At 34.8% G+C, this 19,934-nt stretch overlaps 1 protein-coding gene across 4 annotated transcripts in view; it reads left to right on the forward strand.

Annotated features, from left to right (window-relative positions):
• Window positions 1-19,934, forward strand: part of PRDM6 (PR/SET domain 6) — an 89,907-nt gene that overhangs the window by 60,482 nt on the left and 9,491 nt on the right. For 2 of the 4 annotated variants that reach the window (XM_087886009.1, XM_087886010.1), the window contains 3 exons: window positions 2,981-3,105; window positions 6,283-6,625; window positions 11,739-11,777. In XM_087886009.1, the coding sequence (XP_087742135.1) occupies window positions 2,981-3,105; window positions 6,283-6,625; window positions 11,739-11,777 (507 nt within the window). The remainder of the gene's footprint in view (window positions 1-2,980; window positions 3,106-6,282; window positions 6,626-11,738; window positions 11,778-19,934) is intronic. The other 2 variants (XM_087886011.1, XM_034409968.3) reach the window with 1 other exon arrangement.

Here is a 19,934-nt window from a genome sequence, read left to right on the forward strand (position 1 = left end):
AATGTTTGTTGGCATGTGTTCTGCTTCAACTGCGTTGGGACGCCACGAAGCTATCTTTATGAGTCATCCAACCACAATACTAAATACATGTCAGCAAAGGAAATATTATCCGAAAGAGGAAAAATCCCTTTGATGTACTTCAACATGCAGAGATTTCTGCAAGTTTTGGAAGCTCTGTGAGCTTGTAAGGAATGGTGTATGCTTACACTTTTTTCCCCTCTTTTTTTGGCCTACTCCTCAGAGACCACCCATTGCTCGAAAACAGTTCAGTTCTTTCAGCACCAAAGTGTGTCATTGGGTTTTAGCACATTCATTTGCTGGGCTGCTGTGTTTATGTTAGGTGAAGCCAAACAGAGAGACGAAAAGTTACAAGGGTGAAGTACAAAGTAGACTGTATTTTTTTTTCTGAAGTCAGGAGATGTGGGTGATTTATAACTCTGCCCCAATTTGATTTTTATGTAATAGTGGAAAGAATTAATAAAATGTGCAGCTTGGGTGAAAATAGTGGGAGGGGTAGAGCGTGAGGGCTGGAGAGAGAGCAAGACTTGAGTTTTTGTCAGATATTCATAGAAGGTTGGGAAAAAGCATTCTGCTTAGCCAGCAGTGCCCTCCTGAGACAGGGTGGCAGTAAGCGAGGAAAATAACAAGATAAATGAAATTTTTGCAGCTGCTCGTAAAATATTGAGAATCTGCACTTTTTTATTGATCTTTATGATCCTGTTGCCAAGAGCCACTTTGCGGTGACAAAATATGTTGACAAGTGCATATCTCACTGCCATGAAAAATGTGGTTAAAGATTCTCCTTATGTCGGCACTGTTACACAAGAAACAAATTGCACCACTCTGGACGATTTTTTACAAAGGGACTAAATTTAAGGCTTACCATCCCTGCAAGCTTTTATCTCAGACTTCAGGCTTTTAGCAATTCTTCACTGCAGGAACCAGTTCCGATTCAACTTTTTCAAAACTCCATTTATATCTATGCTTCACATGAGGTGGTGTTATAAATGGCCTTTCCTTACTTCTATGGCTATATCATTCTGCAGGGTGCTATTCCAGGTAGAAAGGAATGCTCATCTTGTATTTATTGAATTGCAATCTATCACGTATAAGGATGTTTTATGTTACTATAACTGGTTTAAGTGACAAACTACAGTGTCAAGATAATAATTTCTCTTTTGGCTCCTATATGACTACTTTCAGGTTAGTTTTACCACTGTTTGTAGCCCCACTGTTATTGTTTCAGATTGCATGCTTCCTTCTAAGAAAATATTATATTAACTACATTATAAAATGATACATAAAGGGAAGTATGAATGAATAAAGAAATGGATTACCATTAGAGGCTTGCTTTGTACAGCTCTAGTTTAGTGGCCATTCCTCTATCTGACTTGTATAGATCTCAGGCTGTGCTAAGCACAATGAAATGGTAGCATGCCTTGGTGCAAGCAGATGGATTTCCTTTACGTAGGTATGTTTGTGTGTATGTATGCACACACACGGAGCAAGGCAGAATTGAAATGAATCTGAATAATTTTAACCTATAATACACACAGCATCTCCTTGCTATTGTTTAAAACAGTTCAACTTTGTTCAGGCTACGAAGAAGACAAAAAAAAATTTAGTTAAAGAATTCTATTGAAGCTTTTACATTAGATTACATTAAAGCTAATTTTCAAAATGTTCAAAAATATTCAGCCTCCCAGTGTATTACTATTACTGATTTTGTTAGTTTCGTGAAAATACACTTGGAACATTCTGACATGTGAGACAAATAAAGTTGTTGAGAAATTATGGATCTATTGTTCAGTTTTGACTATATTAGTGACTTTAAAATCTTATTATTCTGATTATTCTGGATTTTTGGTCAAAGAAGACATGTAACTTGTTTATTATCTTTATATCTGTTTTAAGCCACTGAATGCTAAGAAACAAAATAGGTGCCTTTTTATGCCCAGAATATCTCATTTTGAAATGTCACATCAACTATCACCAGCTGGTGGTAGCTCTTTATCTGCCAAGCTATCAGCAGGCAAGCTGGGAGTTTCCATGATGATATTTTGCTCCATTAGACATTTTCAGGAGGTTAGGATTACATTCAAAAGCTGTACAAGTATGCTAGTTAGGCATGATATATTTAAAATATATTCGTAAGCAAAACGCTGCAAGCTGGAAAAAATATTTGAAATCTATGGGTTTTAAAAATATTTTTAAAAACTGTCTTAAAAAGAAGTTGGGCACTATTTAGTATCAGGCACCTTTAAATAATCTTAGATTTTACATAACTTTCGGCTTTGTTTTTAATCCTTTTGAGGGATACTAGCTAGAATTTAGTTCTTTATTTATAACTCAACTTCTGTAAATTAAAAAAAGCGAAACAGTACTAATTTTTAAAAGTACATATGACGCTTTGACTCTGCAGAGTAGAAAAGATGAAGCTTCTTCACAATGAATTTGATTTCTGGTGACTATACAGACACATCCCTACAGCTTCTTTGTTAGCCAAACCAAACTGTTTTGCAGTTGCTGCCTTCTGGAATTTTGCTTCCCTATTTAGCCTACAGACTTTGATATCCTAGTGGTGTTCCATTCTAATATTAGCCAAATCAGAACCTGACTTGTTCTACAAACAAGTGGTTAGCAACATGCACCACTTGCTAAGACCTACACGTGGTATTAAACTTCAAAATGCACTTTATGGTAGCCGCTTTATCACAGTCTAATAGCTGTCACCCATCATCTATTAGCATTCCCCCATCATTTCTGTATTTATCTTCATCTTAAGATAGTAATGTGTATGTCCTGAGATTGCTGTTTCAATGAAGAGGAACCAGGTCAGCTAGACGCGATATGTGGGATTGCCAGAATGTATAGCTTTTGATAGGCAAAGTTTTCAATCAGGAGGTCAGGAGGATACAGTTTAATAAAACTATCCTGGGGTTCTCCTTCATTATTTCTTTCTCTTTTGTCCTATGACCAGGTCAAATATATTCTACCGAGCTTGCATGGATATTCCCAGAGGCACTGAGTTGTTGGTGTGGTATAATGACAGCTACACATCTTTCTTTGGAATCCCTTTGCAGTGCATTGCACAGGATGAGAACTGTAAGTGGCACATTATCAAAAAATAGTATTTTATGTTTTGTATTTGTATTTGTACCAGGGGTGAAATTCAGCAGGTTCTGACAGGTTCTGGAGAACCGGTAGCAGAAATTTTGAGTAGTTCGGAGAACCAGCAAATACCACTTCTGGATGGCCCCAGAGTGGGGTGGGAATGGAGATTTTGCAATATCCTTCCCCTGGAGTGGGGTGGAAATGGGGATTTTGCAGTATCCTTCCCCTGGAATGGGGTGGGAATGGAGATTTTGCAGTATTCTTCCTCTGCCACGCCCACCAAGCCACACCATGCCCACCAAGCCATGCCCACAGTAAAAAATTTGAATTCCACCACTGATTTGTACCGTGTATGAGCCATGATGGTACACTAGTTAGAGTGCAGTACTGCAGGCTACTTCTGCTGCCTGCCAGCTGCCTGCAATTTGGCAGTTCAAATCTCACCAGGCTCAAGACTGACTCAGCCTTCCATCTTTCTGAGGTGGGTAAAATGAGGACCCAAATTGTTGGGGGCAATATGCTGATTCTGTAAACCGCTTAGAGAGGGCTGTAAAGCACTGTAAAGCGGTATATAAGGTTAAGTGCTATTGCTATTTAGATTAAAATAAATCTCTATCCTATGAACTGAATCATGTCAACAAACAAACATAAATTTTCCACCTTAGATATGAAAACTGTTTTGAAGGTGCTAACTATGGAAACTAGTAGTATGATAGTACAAGATTTAGTATTATTACTTATGATTATAATAAATATTTGTTATATTTGAAGCCTATTAACTTGAGGGTTTGCAAGACTATTAACTTAAGTAAAGTAAAGGTAAAGGTTCTCCTCGCACATATGTGCTAGTCATTCCCAACTCTAGGGGGCGGTGCTCATGTTTGTTTCAAAGCTGAAGAGCCAGCGCTGTCCAAAGACATCTCTGTGATCATGTGGTCGGCATGACTAAACGCCAAAGGCGCATGGAACTCTGTTACTTTCCCACCAAAGGTGGTCCGTATTTTTCTACTTGCATTTTTTACATGCCTTTGAACTGGTAGGTTGGCAGAAGCTGGGACAAGTAACGGGAGCTCACCCCATTACGCGGCACTAGGGATTCAAACTGCTGAACTACCGACCTTTCGATGAACAAGCTCAGTGTCTTAGCCACTGAGCCACCATGTCCCATATTTAACTTAAATTAATTTAAGTAATGCAACATTAATCAGCGAGAAGCAGCTGATTACCAAAAAGAGTTTTATGAATAGATAGGCTAGACCCTTTCTTTCCATTAAGATGTGAGTTAGGATCTGGAAAACCCATCAATGTAGTGAGCATTATGGACCAATATTAATCTTATAGATGCTGTGAACTATGAGACCAGCAATGAAATTTATCACTTGGTCCATCACAAAAGCTAGTGTGTCTTGACATCAAGACACTTGGCACAGATACTTTGCTTGATAAACACCAAGTCTGTATCCTTTTAAGTTAAAAAAAAGTGAAGTGAAACTGACCTTGGTGCTAGTTGTTGTACATAAAGAAATATATTCTCTTACGTTTAATCTGAATAGGAATGGTTTGCATTTAAAAGGGAGGGACCTTGTCCAAATACATTTCTTCATCAGTTGTAACATGTTTAAGCCACTGCATCATTGTCAGTGCCAGATGCTAGATCAAACATCCACAGATATATAATGGGGAGACAGAGTAAAATCTAACACAACAATATGTCCACCTTCTCAGTGAAACATTTAATATAATTTATTTGTTCCCATGATCTGTACGTAACTCAACCTGTCATGAAACCTAAGCATTTAAGGCAGAACACAGCCTGTTTTTTTAAATTGTTTTAAATTGTTTTTATTTATCCTGTATCCATTTCACTCCCCTCTTCCTGTTTTGCAATGTATCAAATTTTACATGATAAATTCCTTAGAAAGTCAACAAACTTATACTCTTGTTCTATGGAAATTTCAATAGATATCAATGACACATTGTAAACAAAAAAACAACCATGATTTTTAAAAAATATAATAATTCGACCGTGATAGTTTCAAATTTTAATTTTCTGAGAGGTATAGATGTTATGGTAAAGCACAAGGGCATTTAAATGAGGATAGAATGTATTGCCATCTCTGTTCCAGACGAGGAAGTGCATGAAATGAAGTGTGAGGACTCATTGGTATTATTGGTTGCTGGATAAATAATTAATTTTATGGTTTCTGAAATATGTCAATTACACACACACATATCATAATTGCAAACAACTGTAATTATTTTAGGTATCTGTTACACCTGAAAAATTGAATTTAATTTACTCATGTTCTCTATACAATTTTGTATATTGCTCTTATTCTTGTCTACGCAGACATAAATTCCATCTCACGAACAATGATTCTGGGTGGCATACAATTAAAAAGTATAAAAATCAAATTAAAAACAAAGAATAATTTAAGTGAAGAGATGTGAATTATGCCCATCCTACCTGCTTTGAAAAGCTTGGAGAAAATATACAAAGCATCCAGATTTATTCATCTATTCATCTGCATTGAATTGACTGCCTAATAAATTGTTTTCTTCATATATGTTTGTGTAAATTGTTTATTTGGTACTAATTGTATATCAATTTTTCATAATGAGTTTTAAAATTTGCAAAAGAGAAATAATGAAAAAAAAATCATGTATAAATGTTAGATAGGTATGTCCGAGACTATTTCACATTCTTATAGTGAATTAAACTAACTTTGTTGCCATTGTTATGAAAATGGTGATAACATTCTGAAAACAATTGGTTATCATGGGTTGTAAATAAGATTTTCCACTTTTCTAATGCCTTTGCAAAAGAAAACAATCACAATGGCTAAAATAGTCTTTTCTTGCAGTGCTGTTCTTCCACTTAACATGAAGTTTGTGGCATGAGGAAACACCCAGAAATAAAATCTCAAATTTGCCTTTGGAGTTCTTTTTTTACCACTTCCTGACCACCATATACAGGACTGCATGTGTAGACCAGGAAAAAATTCATTGCAATGCTTATCTGTTTATCTCCACTATTAGAATTCAGCGCTTTATTGTAAATACAATGAAAGATAAGTAGATTATGGTGTGTGTTTATGCTAATGGTTTTTTCATATTTCTGAAGGCTGTGTTATAATGACAGGAATTTTCTATTTCCCCTTCCCCCAGTGAACGTTCCTTCAACTGTTATGGAAGCCATGTCAAGACAAGACACTCTCCAGCCATTCAGCAAAAGTAGCAAACCGCCCTCTGCCCCTCCACAGCGATCCATAGTCTTTCCACAGACTCCATGTAACAGGAATTTCTCTCTTCTGGATAAATCGGGTTCTCTCGAATCAGGATTTAACCAGATCAATGTAAAAAACCAACGAGTCCTCGCAAGTCCGACATCAACAAGTCAATTAAATTCTGAATTTAGTGACTGGCATCTTTGGAAATGTGGGCAATGTTTTAAGACTTTCACCCAGCGGATCCTCTTGCAAATGCATGTTTGTACACAGAACCCTGACAGGTAAAAACATGGGCACTCTTTACTTCTCTATCTGCTGATATAGACAACATTGCTTTTGCTTTATCAGGCTGACACTCTTTTCAGCAACGGAGCATTATTAGGAGGAACCTGTGCAGGGCAATTCATCTGCAGCTGTATGAAACATACAGATAATGGCTGTAGGTTAGTGTTATTATTTGTAAAAATACTGGGCACCTAAAGACACAGATAAGAGAAAATGGCTAAGAATATAATCTTAGTTTGGTACATCTCTTGGAAAGTGGAGGAGGGGGACGAAATAGAAGGAAAATATATGGATATACCAGATGGGGAAAAACAGGTCAAGATAATTAAAAGTCATTTTATCTTTGAGAGATAATATAACTTGTGGCTCAGCAGCTGTCATAGCCATTTCAGGGTTCACCTATAGTGTGCAATGTGTATGAACTTAATTAAGTACTAAGGGGTAATGAATTGGAATTTTTTGCTTAGCACTATTTTTCTTCAGAGCATGCAAAGCCATAAATCGTGCAAAGCTGTCAAAAGGAAATACCTACTCCACTAGTGATGTGGAGGAAAACAGATGCCATTTATTCAATAAACTAATATCCACACCGAAGAAAAATGTTGACTAGATACCTCAGAGTCAAAGTTGGTTGAAAGTTTGTCAATACAGAATTTTATGGCCATGAACTGAGGATGAAATTTAGCTGAACAAGTGAATTAAAATTTCAGGTATCCTGACCGGTGGCCCGGTAGAGATAATGGAACTATTATTTATGAATCAAATCTGGCTTATTTGACAATCGTGATAGCTGGCAGCACAAAAGGCAAAAATCAAATTAACCCAATAAAAATATTGTTTGGGATTTTGTTGTTCCTTTAGTGACAAAGAGGTGCTTTAACAAAAATGATTGAATGTCCTGGAGCAATCATTTGAGAAACAATCCACAACTATTGTTCTTACGCTACTTCAGTGATGAAAAGGAGCCTTAGCAGATTAGAGAGAAGTTTTGAAAGCGGATGTGCCATTTTATTAAACATTTAATATGTTTTCATTGCTGAGTATAAATCTTTTATGTTTTATAGGAATCTCATCAAAATACATTAATCATATTTACTACTATAGAACTTCAGGGTTTTTTTCAGTAAATTTTCTATGTGGGTTTTGCATTAGAACAAATTAATAAATGTGTTGAATTAATAGATGATCATTTCCAAAAGGGGGAAAAAAGGCCTTTTCAATATTGCTTGAAAATTTCCGAAGGAATTTAAGCTATTCAACCAGAGATCTAAATATGTTTGAATGAATGCATAGGTATCTCAATTTTTTTGTTCATTTCAATAAAGTGAATAGATTGTATGGTGAGATATATGTATTTAACGGTAATTTCTCCACTGAAGCAAATTAGCTAATTTTCCAAAATATTTATGCACGTACTGTAGTATACAGCAATTATTCTTCGCCTGTAAGAAATTAGATTTTTGGATTAAAGTCAAATTCATGTCATTATTCTCATTGCATTAAAATGTGCAAAACATTGAGCCATAATAAAAGCATCCACAATAACAATTTTGAGGATTAAAAAAGTAAGATAGCATGCCATTTTTAAAAATTCAAATGTCCATTGCCTTGCACAATTAATTTATTTGCACACTTAATCATACTCAATTATAATAATGTTCCTAAGCATGGCCCAACCTATCACTGAATCTTAACTGTAACCCTGTATCATTGCTGAAGCTCACAAAACAGTCTTGAAATAGCAGCCATTAGGTTGTTGGGCTATAAGATTGGGCATAGACTGAAGTGAGGTGAAGGAGGACATTTTTCATCACATTTTACAAAAGAACAATGTTTAAATTATTTAGTAATGGAAATCTACACCAGTTATTTTTACTTTTAGTACTGAAGCGACTTATATATTTTGGGGGCATTTTCAGAAACTAGAAATAAGAAACTGGTTAGGAAATGTAAACTATGAATAGTCCAAAGCATGGTAGTAGAAAGTACATTTTTCAATCAATACATCTAGCAGTGATTACTAGATTTTTTTTAGTTTTCCAATGATGTAGATTAATGTTAGCAAGCTAAATTTTTCTCACCAAATAAAGATATAATTGTATGTGTGAGAATATTGTGCTTGCACTTTTTCTCAATATTTTTGTAGTTGAGTAAAGCAATTATATAAAGTGTGACTCTTAGTCAATATCATTATAGTGTCATTGTTCATCTGAGAATATTTAGGTTGGAATACAGATCTTGAAACTTTTCACTGTCAACAGATCCACACTGAGCTAATATAAGGTTATCACATTGCTCTTGGAGGTGAAGGTTTGTTTTGCCTCATCTTATGTGCTCCCAACTGCTTGGGGAAAGGGTCAGCTCAGTAGTAAGTCAACTCTAGCAGCAATTCATGCGATTTGGGGAAAAAACTCTTATTTAAACATTTAACCTACACAAGACAGAGCTGGATAAAATTTCATTATAAGCAGCTTTCTGGGTTTGTTTCCTGGACACAAAAACTGATTGCAATATTAAAATTATTTTACAAAAGTAGTGTTTGTCTGTTGAGAGTAGAGACAGCTAGGGCAATAACGACAACTTGGAAATTGAGATTTTCACAATTCTGTATCAAAAGAATAGAGAGACTATTCTTAAATCTTCCTTAAGAAACAATGGCCTTTGGTCAACTATTCCTCTATTTGTAATATATGATAAGAATTTCATTTCCTGTATATATATTCTAAACATTTTTTTGGTCTGGATTAATCAATAACTAGTTTATGGATTTTCTGGAAAATTATTTGTGGTCTCACTGTAAAATATCTTGTAATAGATGAAATGAATAAGATTTTCATGTCAAGGTTATAGCTGTTATGCGGTGGAGAATGTTGGAGCAAGATTTGGGGACAATCAAGAAATTTCCCCAGTGCTTATATTTACAATTCTAGGGGAATACTTGTAGTTCTTGATAATAATATGCATGTTAATATTGTTGTTATATATAATTAATAATTTAATTAGCACTTAATACTACATAATTATTAGGCTTATACAAAGCGTACACCTTCACTTCTAGCAAAATGATTCACTGTATAGAGATAAAAAGGACACCTTCTTCATCTTAATAAAGCCATTTGTGCAGCCTTCAGCACTGGGCTAATAATGCGAGAGAATGCTTGTCTCAGACTTCTGACCCAACACTGTAAAAGTGCTTAGGAAATAGGTAGTTTTCATAATCCTTGCAGCATACCTAGCCTGAAAGACCTTCAGCCCATGTTGGTAGGGTTGAAACCCCTGGCTTGCATTGTGGATTTTTACATTGTCAAACCTAATCTAGTGTGGAAGCACATCAACTGAGATCTGCAGAAAAAAGTCTGAAAGAGGTTCCAGAGCAGAGTGAGGTCAAGCACTACTGTCACTTTGCTCTTATAGACGCAATGACTTTGGTTTGCAAAACAGTAGGAGCTCATGCTTTGTTCCAACTTGTATTGAAGCAAAATGCCTCATAGAAACCATTGTTCAAATCACTCAAAGGATAGTCACTGTTGGAATTATTACTAAAGAATGGAATATGAACCTTATGTAACTGTTCTTAAATTGCCAATAAAAGGACTGTCTAGTCATGTTCCCCAAGGCAGAGTGTCAAACACCAGAACAGATTAAAAATCCACCTGCTTTGATAGTAACACCTTTGACTTGCCAGTGCTTCGACCCATCCTTTTTGCCATTGTTTCTGAAGAGGAGTATGATAGATCTTTCCCTACTTCTCAACAGTAGCAGAGATAGGTTTGCAGGTCCAAAGTCAGTTCTTGCCTAAGTCATGCTTGGTTACTTTTCACCTGTGTAATTCACTAACTTGAATTGGTTTGTGGATATTATGGCTGGTTGCTCAAGTAGATTTGACATTAAAATAACTGTGAGTGATTTGTGACAAGGATAGAGACATTCAGTGCCTGTAGCATGATTATAGTGGCAGAGTGTAAGTGCTTTTCTGCATAGAGAATATGTGGCATTTCAAAAGGGGGGGAAGAGTTGTTTTGCAGGTACCTTTTATTTCCACTAAAAGAGAAGAAGTATATCACAAAGCGCAGTGTTTTTGCCTTTTTTCAGTAGTAAAAGTAGTAGTACAGTATAGTATAGTATAGCATTAGTACAGTAGTAACTGTTAACTGTCTTATTTACAATATATATTACATGAATATTTTCATTTGGATTTTCTATTCCCATTCTAGACAATAAGTATCTATTTTAATTTAAACCTAATATTTTTTTAATTAGAAAAAAATATTAAGAAATCGTCTGAGGTGGTTTACTATGACTGATTATGTCCAGTTACTCCCAGGAGATAATTACACATCTTCTGCTCTTTCTAATAGCTCTTCTATAGGGTATTCACAACAGCCTTCCTTAACTCTCCAGAAATCTGAAGCCAATCCCCTTTAATAATAATGCAGTAAAAGGGTCTTACATTCTTTATGATATGGTTTGAATTGTGGAAAATGTATTATAAGTGAAAAATTAATGGCTTTATTTTTTCAGTGTAATGATATGAGAACAATGTATATTTATATTAATTAATAATTGATTCATTATATGATATAATATATGTTATATTATTTTAAAAGCATCAGCTTCAGCCTTTAAAAATGTATGGTAGACAGTAATATTCCCAGGGCCGAAAAAGTATGTTCAAGAAATGTTGAGTTTTATAGTAATTAGATTTCTGGAAACAGTTTTCCCCATTTTGGTTACATAGTCTCTTACCAGATGTTGGAGAGGAAGAATAAAAAAAAAAAGGGAACAAAAGAGGTTCTGTCTCATATAAAAATGGGGTAGAACTTAGAAAGCCATTCAGGCTGCCATCTTCATTTTTTTACACCCCCTTCTCTCCCTAGATGCTGTTCCTCTTGCATTAGAATGCATTTTTAAATTGCTAATTAATTTAACGCTTCTCCTGAAATCAACTTAAAGTCTAAAATTTAGAAGCACCTCTAGAAGTAATTGGCGAAGCGGTTTCCAAGATTTGGTTTGCTTGTTTGCTTGTTTTGCCTGGTTCTCGACAATCTTACCCATTATTCCATGAACCAGGATTAGAAATCCCTTTTCTCTTCTGTTTTTCTGCTGCAGAAATTCCCAACAATCCCATTTGGGGGGCTCCAGAAAGGGGTAAGCAGAAGCCTTCAATCAAAGTGATTTTTTTAAAAAATAACTTTTTCATAATGCAATTTAATTAAAAAACAGTTCTTACAATACACATCATTATTTTTTTAATGTCATGCAGTCTACCATGCATTTTCAATGATAAATACATGTTTTAATATACATATATTGATATTGTTCCTGACAGTTTCTTATATAATTAAAAAAACATTTGTAGCAAATTTCAATTTGATAAATTAAATGTTACATGTATCATATATTGATGGAGTAATAAATACAATATGTTCAAGCTTATATCATGAGATATGTGCTAATACAGGTAGCCCTTGATTTACAATTCATTTAATGATTGTTTGAAGTTACAATGGCACTGAAAAAAGTGACCTATGACCATTTCATGCTTCTGGCCATTGCAGCATCCCCTTGGTCATGTGATCCAAATTCAGATGCTTGGCAACCATAATCCTTTTTTGCGACCTTCTGACAAGCAAAGTCAATGGGGAAGCCAGGTTCATTTAACAACACTGTTAAGCTTAAGAACTGCAGGGATCCATTTAACAATTGTGGCTAGAGAAGTTGCAAAATGGGGCAAGACTCTCTTAACAAATGTTTCGCTTAGCAACCGAAGTTATGAGCTCAATTGTGGTCATAAGTCAAGGACCATCTGAATGTGCAGCACTTCCTGTCATCTACTGATGAGCACATCAGATTCAATTCAATTCAAACCCTTATTGTCAGAGTACAACATGTGTACAATGAGATTGGTTGAGCCTCCCTTTGTGCACTCCCCCAAAACCCAATACAACTCACAGTGAAAGACAGTAAAAGAAAAAGAAATCCCTAACCCAGTGAGTCATACAAAGAAACACATAATCCTACTGCACCGTGTGAATTTATTGAGCATTGCGCTGCCCCTGCAAGTCAATCATACTATGTTGTTGTAAAGTTATTTTCTATTCAGAAGCCTGACAGCCCATGGAAAAAAAACTGTTCTTCTATTTCTGCAGCTGCCTATGCTTCTATATCTCCTTCCCAATGGCAGGAGAATAAAGAAGCGCTGCCCAGGGTGTGAGTCGTCCCTCATACATATTGAGATCAAATATGTTTCATCACACATCTGATGTGGTGTGTGTCCTGTCATGATGCCACAAGTTACTGGGACTTGGAAGGAGATTTTTGGATTTGGATTTTTTGGATTTTTTACAGCGCACAAAGGGGCCATAGTGCAGTGGTTGAAAAACAGTGTCTTGTAGGCTTGTGTTTTTAGTGTGATGATATGTGAAATTTTCTTCAGGTATATTTTTTGGAGTATCTTGTTTGATTTTAAGAACAATGCAATCTTGTCCATCATTTCTGTTTAATAGTAACTATGAGCCATGGTGGCGCAGTGGTTAGAGTGCAGTACTGCAGGCTACTTCTGCTGACTGCTGGTTGCCTGCAATTTGGCAGTTCAAATCTCATCAAGCTCAAGGTTGACTCAGCCTTCCATCCTTCCGAGGTGGGTAAAATGAGGACCCAAATTGTTGGGGATAATATACTGACTCAATAAACTGCTTAGACAGGGCTGTAAAGCATTGTGAAGCGGTATATAAGTCTAAGTGCTATTGCTATTGCTATCCAGAAATCTACCTGCCTCTCACAAGCAGCATCCTCCTGTTCATATTTCCCATTATATTTAGAGGTTTAGAAAAATATGTCTAAAATGTTGCAAGTTACTTATGTTATCACTAAAAGCATTGTTACCCAATCCCCTACCCCAATTCTGCATTAGCCATGACAGTAGTTTTAGACACTTCTGTGTTCCCATCACATTTTTGAAGAGAATGTAAAATAATGATGGACATCTCACAAGAATTTGTTCTTCTGAGCATACATTGACTATAGAATCAAAGAACTGACAATAAACTAAATTTAACATTCAATTTTTCTTGCATAATTGCTTCTAAAAAGCTTGTAGAGTTACGTGTTTGTAGTTTAATATTCTAGATATGTGAGGTATTTCTGTCTAATATCACTATGATACAACTGAATATTATTTCCTTATGCCAATAATCTTTTTTTTTTACATGAAAGCTTAGATTTAATAAATATGAGCACAATACCTGGAAGGGACTTTCTTTGAAAAAAAAATCTTTTCCCCTTCATCTCATGAAATGATTTCATCATAATAGAGCCTCTATTACAGAAAATTATTACTATTTATTAAGTAAATTACTGAGCAATCACTATACATTTCTTTTATGGAAAATGATAGTTTTGAAAGTATAGTATCTGCAGGTTTTCTGACAAATGTTAAGGGCTTAGTATAGCTCTTATTCAGTTGCAATTGTTTCAGAGACATTGTTGTTTATAAACAAAGAATGATTTGATTTTGCAGAAAAAAATTAATCACCTTGAAATAAGGAATTAATTGATTTTATTTAGTGACTTATTTGTTTATTGTGGTACCAGTTAAAAAATAGATAACCAGGGGCTAATAAATGTTAATGATCCCACTCATTCTCAGAAAATCAATTCATGATGATTACAGCACATCTTGGTTTATCTTTTTATTAAAAGAATCTAATACTAAAAATATCTTATTACAGCACATTATTATTATTAAGTGCTCCAAGAAAAAAGAATACACTATAGTGAAATATTTAATCCTTGGTATATTTTTGTATGTTTGACTTATTAGCTTCACTTTCTATATAAAAATGAATAGTTCCTTTGAACAAAAACTAAAATTGCTTTCTGATCATAAGAGTAAGCATTAGAATATAAAGTTTAATATGTAGTATTAATGCAATGTAAAATATCTGATTTTTTTGGAAGCCTGAAATCTATTTACATTGAGCTTTGTATGAAAGGCAGCCACTTCCAAAACTTCAACATCCAAAAATGTTGTATACGTTGCACATTTTCTACATGAAGTTGAATGGCAGGACAAGGGGGGAAATGAAGAAAGAAGCATATATAAAGGTTCCATTATTAATTATGTAAAAGAAAGAATAAAACAAGTGAGTGTGCTAAAAGCCAAAGGATTTCCAGAGCTCAGAAATAGTATGTCCTAATGAAGCACCCTCAAACCAAAAGCCTTCCACTTCAAAGGGCAATAATGTCCTGTAAATAGAAAAAGGAATTGAGAAATCATATCTATCTATATCATCTTTCCATCTCTGTCTCTGTCTCTGTCTCTGTTTCTTTCCCTTTCCCTTTCCCTTTCCCTTTCCCTGTCTCTGTCTCTGTCTGTCTATGTATATCATCTATCAATTATCTATCTACCTATCATCTCTGTGTGTGTGTGTGTGTGTGTGTCTCTCTCTCTGTTTGTCTATCATCTGTAACTATCTATCTATATCATCTATCTATCTATCATTGGCTGTCTGTCTATTATATATCATATGTCTGTTCGCCCACCCTATCTATCTATCTATCTATCTATCTATCTATCTATCTATCTATCTATCTATCTATCATTTATCTATCTATCTATCTATTTATCTATCTATCATTTATCTATCTATCTATCTATCTATCTATCTATCTATCTATCTATCTCTATCATTGTCTGTCTGTCTGTCTGTTTATATCATCTATCAATCATCTGTCTGTCTGTCTGTCTGTCTATCTATCTATCATCTATCTATCATCTATCTATCATCTATCTATCTATTATCTATCTATCATCATCTGTCTGTCTATCTATTATATATCAATCATCTATCTATCTATCTGTTTGTCTGTCTGTCCGTTCATCCATCCATCTATCTATCTATCTATCTATCTATCTATCTATCTATCTATCTATCTATCTATCTATCTATCTATCTATCTCTATCATCGTCTATCTGTCTGTCTATAACATCTATCAATCATCTATCTGTCTATTTCTATCTATCTATCTATCTATCTATCTATCTATCTATCTATCTATCTCTATCATCGTCTATCTGTCTGTCTATAACATCTATCAATCATCTATCTGTCTATTTCTATCTATCTATCTATCTATCTATCTATCTATCTCTTTCATTGTCTGTCTGTCTGTCTGTCTTTATCATCTATCAATCATCTGTCTGTCTGTCTGTCTATCTATCTATCTATCTATCTATCATCTATCTATCTATCTATCTATCTATCATTTATCTATCTATCTATCTATTTATCTATCTATCATTTATCTATCTATCTATCTATCTATCTATCTATCTATCTATCTCTATCATTGTCTGTCTGTCTGTCTGTTTATATCATCTATCAATCATCTGTCTGTCTGTCTGTCTGTCTGTCTATCTATCTATCATCTATCTATCATCTATCTATCATCTATCTATCATCTATCTATCTATTATCTATCTATCATCATCTGTCTGTCTATCTATTATATATCAATCATCTATCTATCTATCTATCTATCTATCTGTTTGTCTGTCTGTCCGTCCATCCATCCATCCATCCATCCATCCATCCATCCATCCATCCATCCATCCATCCATCCATCCATCCATCTATCTATCTATCTATCTATCTATCTATCTATCTATCTCTATCATCGTCTATCTGTCTGTCTATAACATCTATCAATCATCTATCTGTCTATTTCTATCTATCTATCTATCTATCTATCTATCTATCTCTATCATTGTCTGTCTGTCTGTCTGTCTTTATCATCTATCAATCATCTGTCTGTCTGTCTGTCTATCTATCTATCTATGTATCTATCATCTATCATCTATCTATCTATTATCTATCTATCATCATCTGTCTGTCTATCTATTATATATCAATCATCTATCTATCTATCTATCTGTTTGTCTGTCCGTCTGTCCATCCATCCATCCATCCATCCATCCATCTATCTATCTATCTATCTATCTATCTATCTATCTATCTATCTATCTATCTATCTATCTATCCATCTATCTATCTATCTCTATCATCGTCTATCTGTCTGTCTATAACATCTATCAATCATCTATCTGTCTATTTCTATCTATCTATCATCTATCTATCATCTATCTATCTATCTATCTATCTATCTATCTATCTATCTATCTATCTATCTATCTATCTATCTATCTATCTATCATTAGTATGAAAATGATCCAATAATAAACCAAATTTAATACCAGAGTACTAAATAAATTTAGGACATTAAAGATACAGTATCAGCTTGGAGGATACTGCATCATCCTTCTCAGTATATAGTTCTGGCTTCTGCATGACAATTCTTTTTCATTTACTGGCATGAATCTGTCTGTTTATTATCTGTCTGTCTGTCTATGTCTATCTAATATATGCATGCATAAATCCTTTAATCAGTAGCATTACCATTAGGGTTTAGTAGCATTACCATTAGAAAGTTCTTTATGGTAGTTCAGCAGAAAAGAAAAGAATTCTTTTTCCCCTTTCCTACAAGCATTTACATAAGAAATGATCAAATAATGTTTGGAAATCTGATGATTATTAATGTAAAGAAAATTTAAATCCCTAAATAATCTCAGTTCAACTTGTATTTTACAGCTATAGAACTTTACATTTGAAACTTGTTGTGGAACACTCATCACAGATTTTATAATGTAATTAAAATAATATAGTATTGAACTATTGACCAAAGCTAGGTCATTAATCAAGCAGAAAAATTCTGTGATCAGTGCTCTGAAGCACTGTAAAATAATAGTATTGGTGATCAGTGATGCAAGTAGTCACAATTAAGCAGTCCAGCTGACGAATGAGGGATAACATTTTATTGTACACTTAATTGAATTGTTCTGTATGCCTGGTCACCATTGTCTCTTTCCTTTGCTCTTTTGTTTTAGCTCTTCAGCAATATATATTTGTTCAGAACTGGTACGACATCAGTGTACATTACAGGTTTTACGAATTGTAGCTTAAGCTGCTTGTTCCTCAGGTCTAAAATTACTGAGGCACCTAAAGACATATCCTTATTTTTTAAAAAAATAAAAGAGGTTGGTAGAGCTAAATATAAATAAATAAAACAGCCAGTTGAGTAAATATACTTAAAGCTTTGAAGTTTCCATTGGCAACATAAAGCATTTTCAACCAAAGGAAGCTACAATTTGGAGTTGTCTAGCTAAAGGTAAAATGAATTCTTTTTTTCTAATTTTGGAAAGCAAAATTAAAAAATTGTAACTATGAAATAGGATTTGTAAGATGCGTACAGGACGACACAGCCCAAGTTTTTCTACAACTATAAAGTAATATTTCTTCTAGCTTTGAAATAGCAATATGGCTATTTGAGCCTTCTTTGAGGCGAAACAGATTATTTGCATTGAAGAGGTGTGCAGAATTTGTATAATCCCTTTAAATTGGCTTTCTAAGCCAATCCCCCACGTCATTCTGCTAGATCAGGCTCAATTTCTCCTTGGTCATCTGCATCAGGGAAGAACTTATCTCTTTCTAAAAGTTTAATTCTTTTGCTGTATAGTTCTTATCACTGAAGAAAAGATTTGTAATGTTCAGTGGAAAACCAACCTGTAACTTAAATTATTTATATCTGACTTCAGGTCTAGGGTAATAGATTTATATGATAGTCCTTCAGATACTTGAAAGGTGTTGTCATGCATCATCTTCTCCAATGAACTTTCTTATAATTCATATTCTCTCCTGAAAGGTCTAAATCCGTGATGGCGAACCTATGGCACGCATGCCGAAAGTGGCACATGAAGCCATGTTGCCTGGCATGTGCGGCCTTGCCTTTTTGTCTTCTGGGTTTCTGGCACACATGCATGTGCTATGATCAGCTGTCTTTCATGCATGCGGCAGTGCCAAAACCAGTGTGCGCATGTGTGCCAGTCAGCTGATTGTTGGGTGTGTATGCCTGTCAGACCTCTGAAGTTCAGATTTTCTGAACCGCGATCCCTTCGCACGCACAGCAGTGGCGAAAACTGTGCATGTGCACCAGCCAGCTGATCGTTGGGTGCGCATGCATGCTAGAATCTGGAAGCTCGGCTTTTCCAGAGCACGGCCCCGACATTTCCGCTTGGTGCCAAAAAGGTTCTCCATCACTGGTCTAAATGATATTGGATCTTTAATATGATCTAGATTTCTATAGCACTATCCATATACATGTACAGTTCATTCTGAAATGTGACATGGGGAAGGCAGTGCAAAAATTAGAATATGTATCTATTTCAATTACACACTCTGATATTTAAAATAGGTAACAAATAAGTACTGGAGTGTTCAAGGAACTCTAGCATTTAAGGTGGACATAATGGTGGAAAACTGGGGATGGCAGCAGAGGTTAGTGAGGAGCTGTTATGGATATCAAGAACTACCTGAATGCTGTTGCAGAACAAATTATTTTCTTTACTGCAGCACCAGGATAAAGTATAACTCTGAGTTAGAACATCCCAAATCTGCTCTAGGAAGGGCACATCATAATTTTATATATTGTATACATAAAATTAAAATCCCAACATTATGGGGTCCCGACCGTATCCAAAGTATTTAATTTTCTTTAAATACCTTGCTTTAAGTTCTTTACAATTGTTAACTAGAGCGTTGCATCACACTGAGATGAAGACTGAACTCTCAGATATATGGGATAATTTGAGGCAGTAGATCAGTATAACCTATTTTATAATCTTAAACTTCACTCATCCTGATGGAGCTACGTCAACAAAGAAGCCATAACTGCATTGGACAAATTACTATGGTGGGAAGGAGAAGAAAGAGGATTAAATTCAGTGGGGTACTCCAAATAAGAGTGACTCTTATGATCATTTCACTCTTGACTTTCTTAATCTGAGCATTTTGGGAATCAGTTAAAAGATTTGGGGACAGAGAGCTGTAGTTTTTCCTATCGATTTTACTAATTGTTAGTATTTCATCCATGACAGTTATACAACAAAAGTGAACTGTTTTAACTAGAGATTGGTTTGATGCTTATTTTCTTTTGAGGAAAATATCAGTATATTTTAGCCTATTCTATTCCTTCAACCAGGGCTTTAGCTGCAATCCCATTCTGGAAAGAGTAGTGTTGTTTCTCATTAACACACTTTTCCATTTGCACAAAATATCTTCGATCTAAGAGTCTAAAGTTTGGTATGGGTGTTTGTCATAATAGGAACTATTTTCATGGCAATGTTTTCTTTCTAAACTCGAAGTTCTTTTAAAACAAAGAGATTTTAAAAGAATGTAGATTGAAAAATA

This window comes from Pantherophis guttatus, chromosome 2, assembly GCF_059756535.1.
Source record: "Pantherophis guttatus breed Tessera chromosome 2, ASM5975653v1, whole genome shotgun sequence".
NCBI classification, from domain to species: Eukaryota; Metazoa; Chordata; class Lepidosauria; order Squamata; family Colubridae; genus Pantherophis; species Pantherophis guttatus.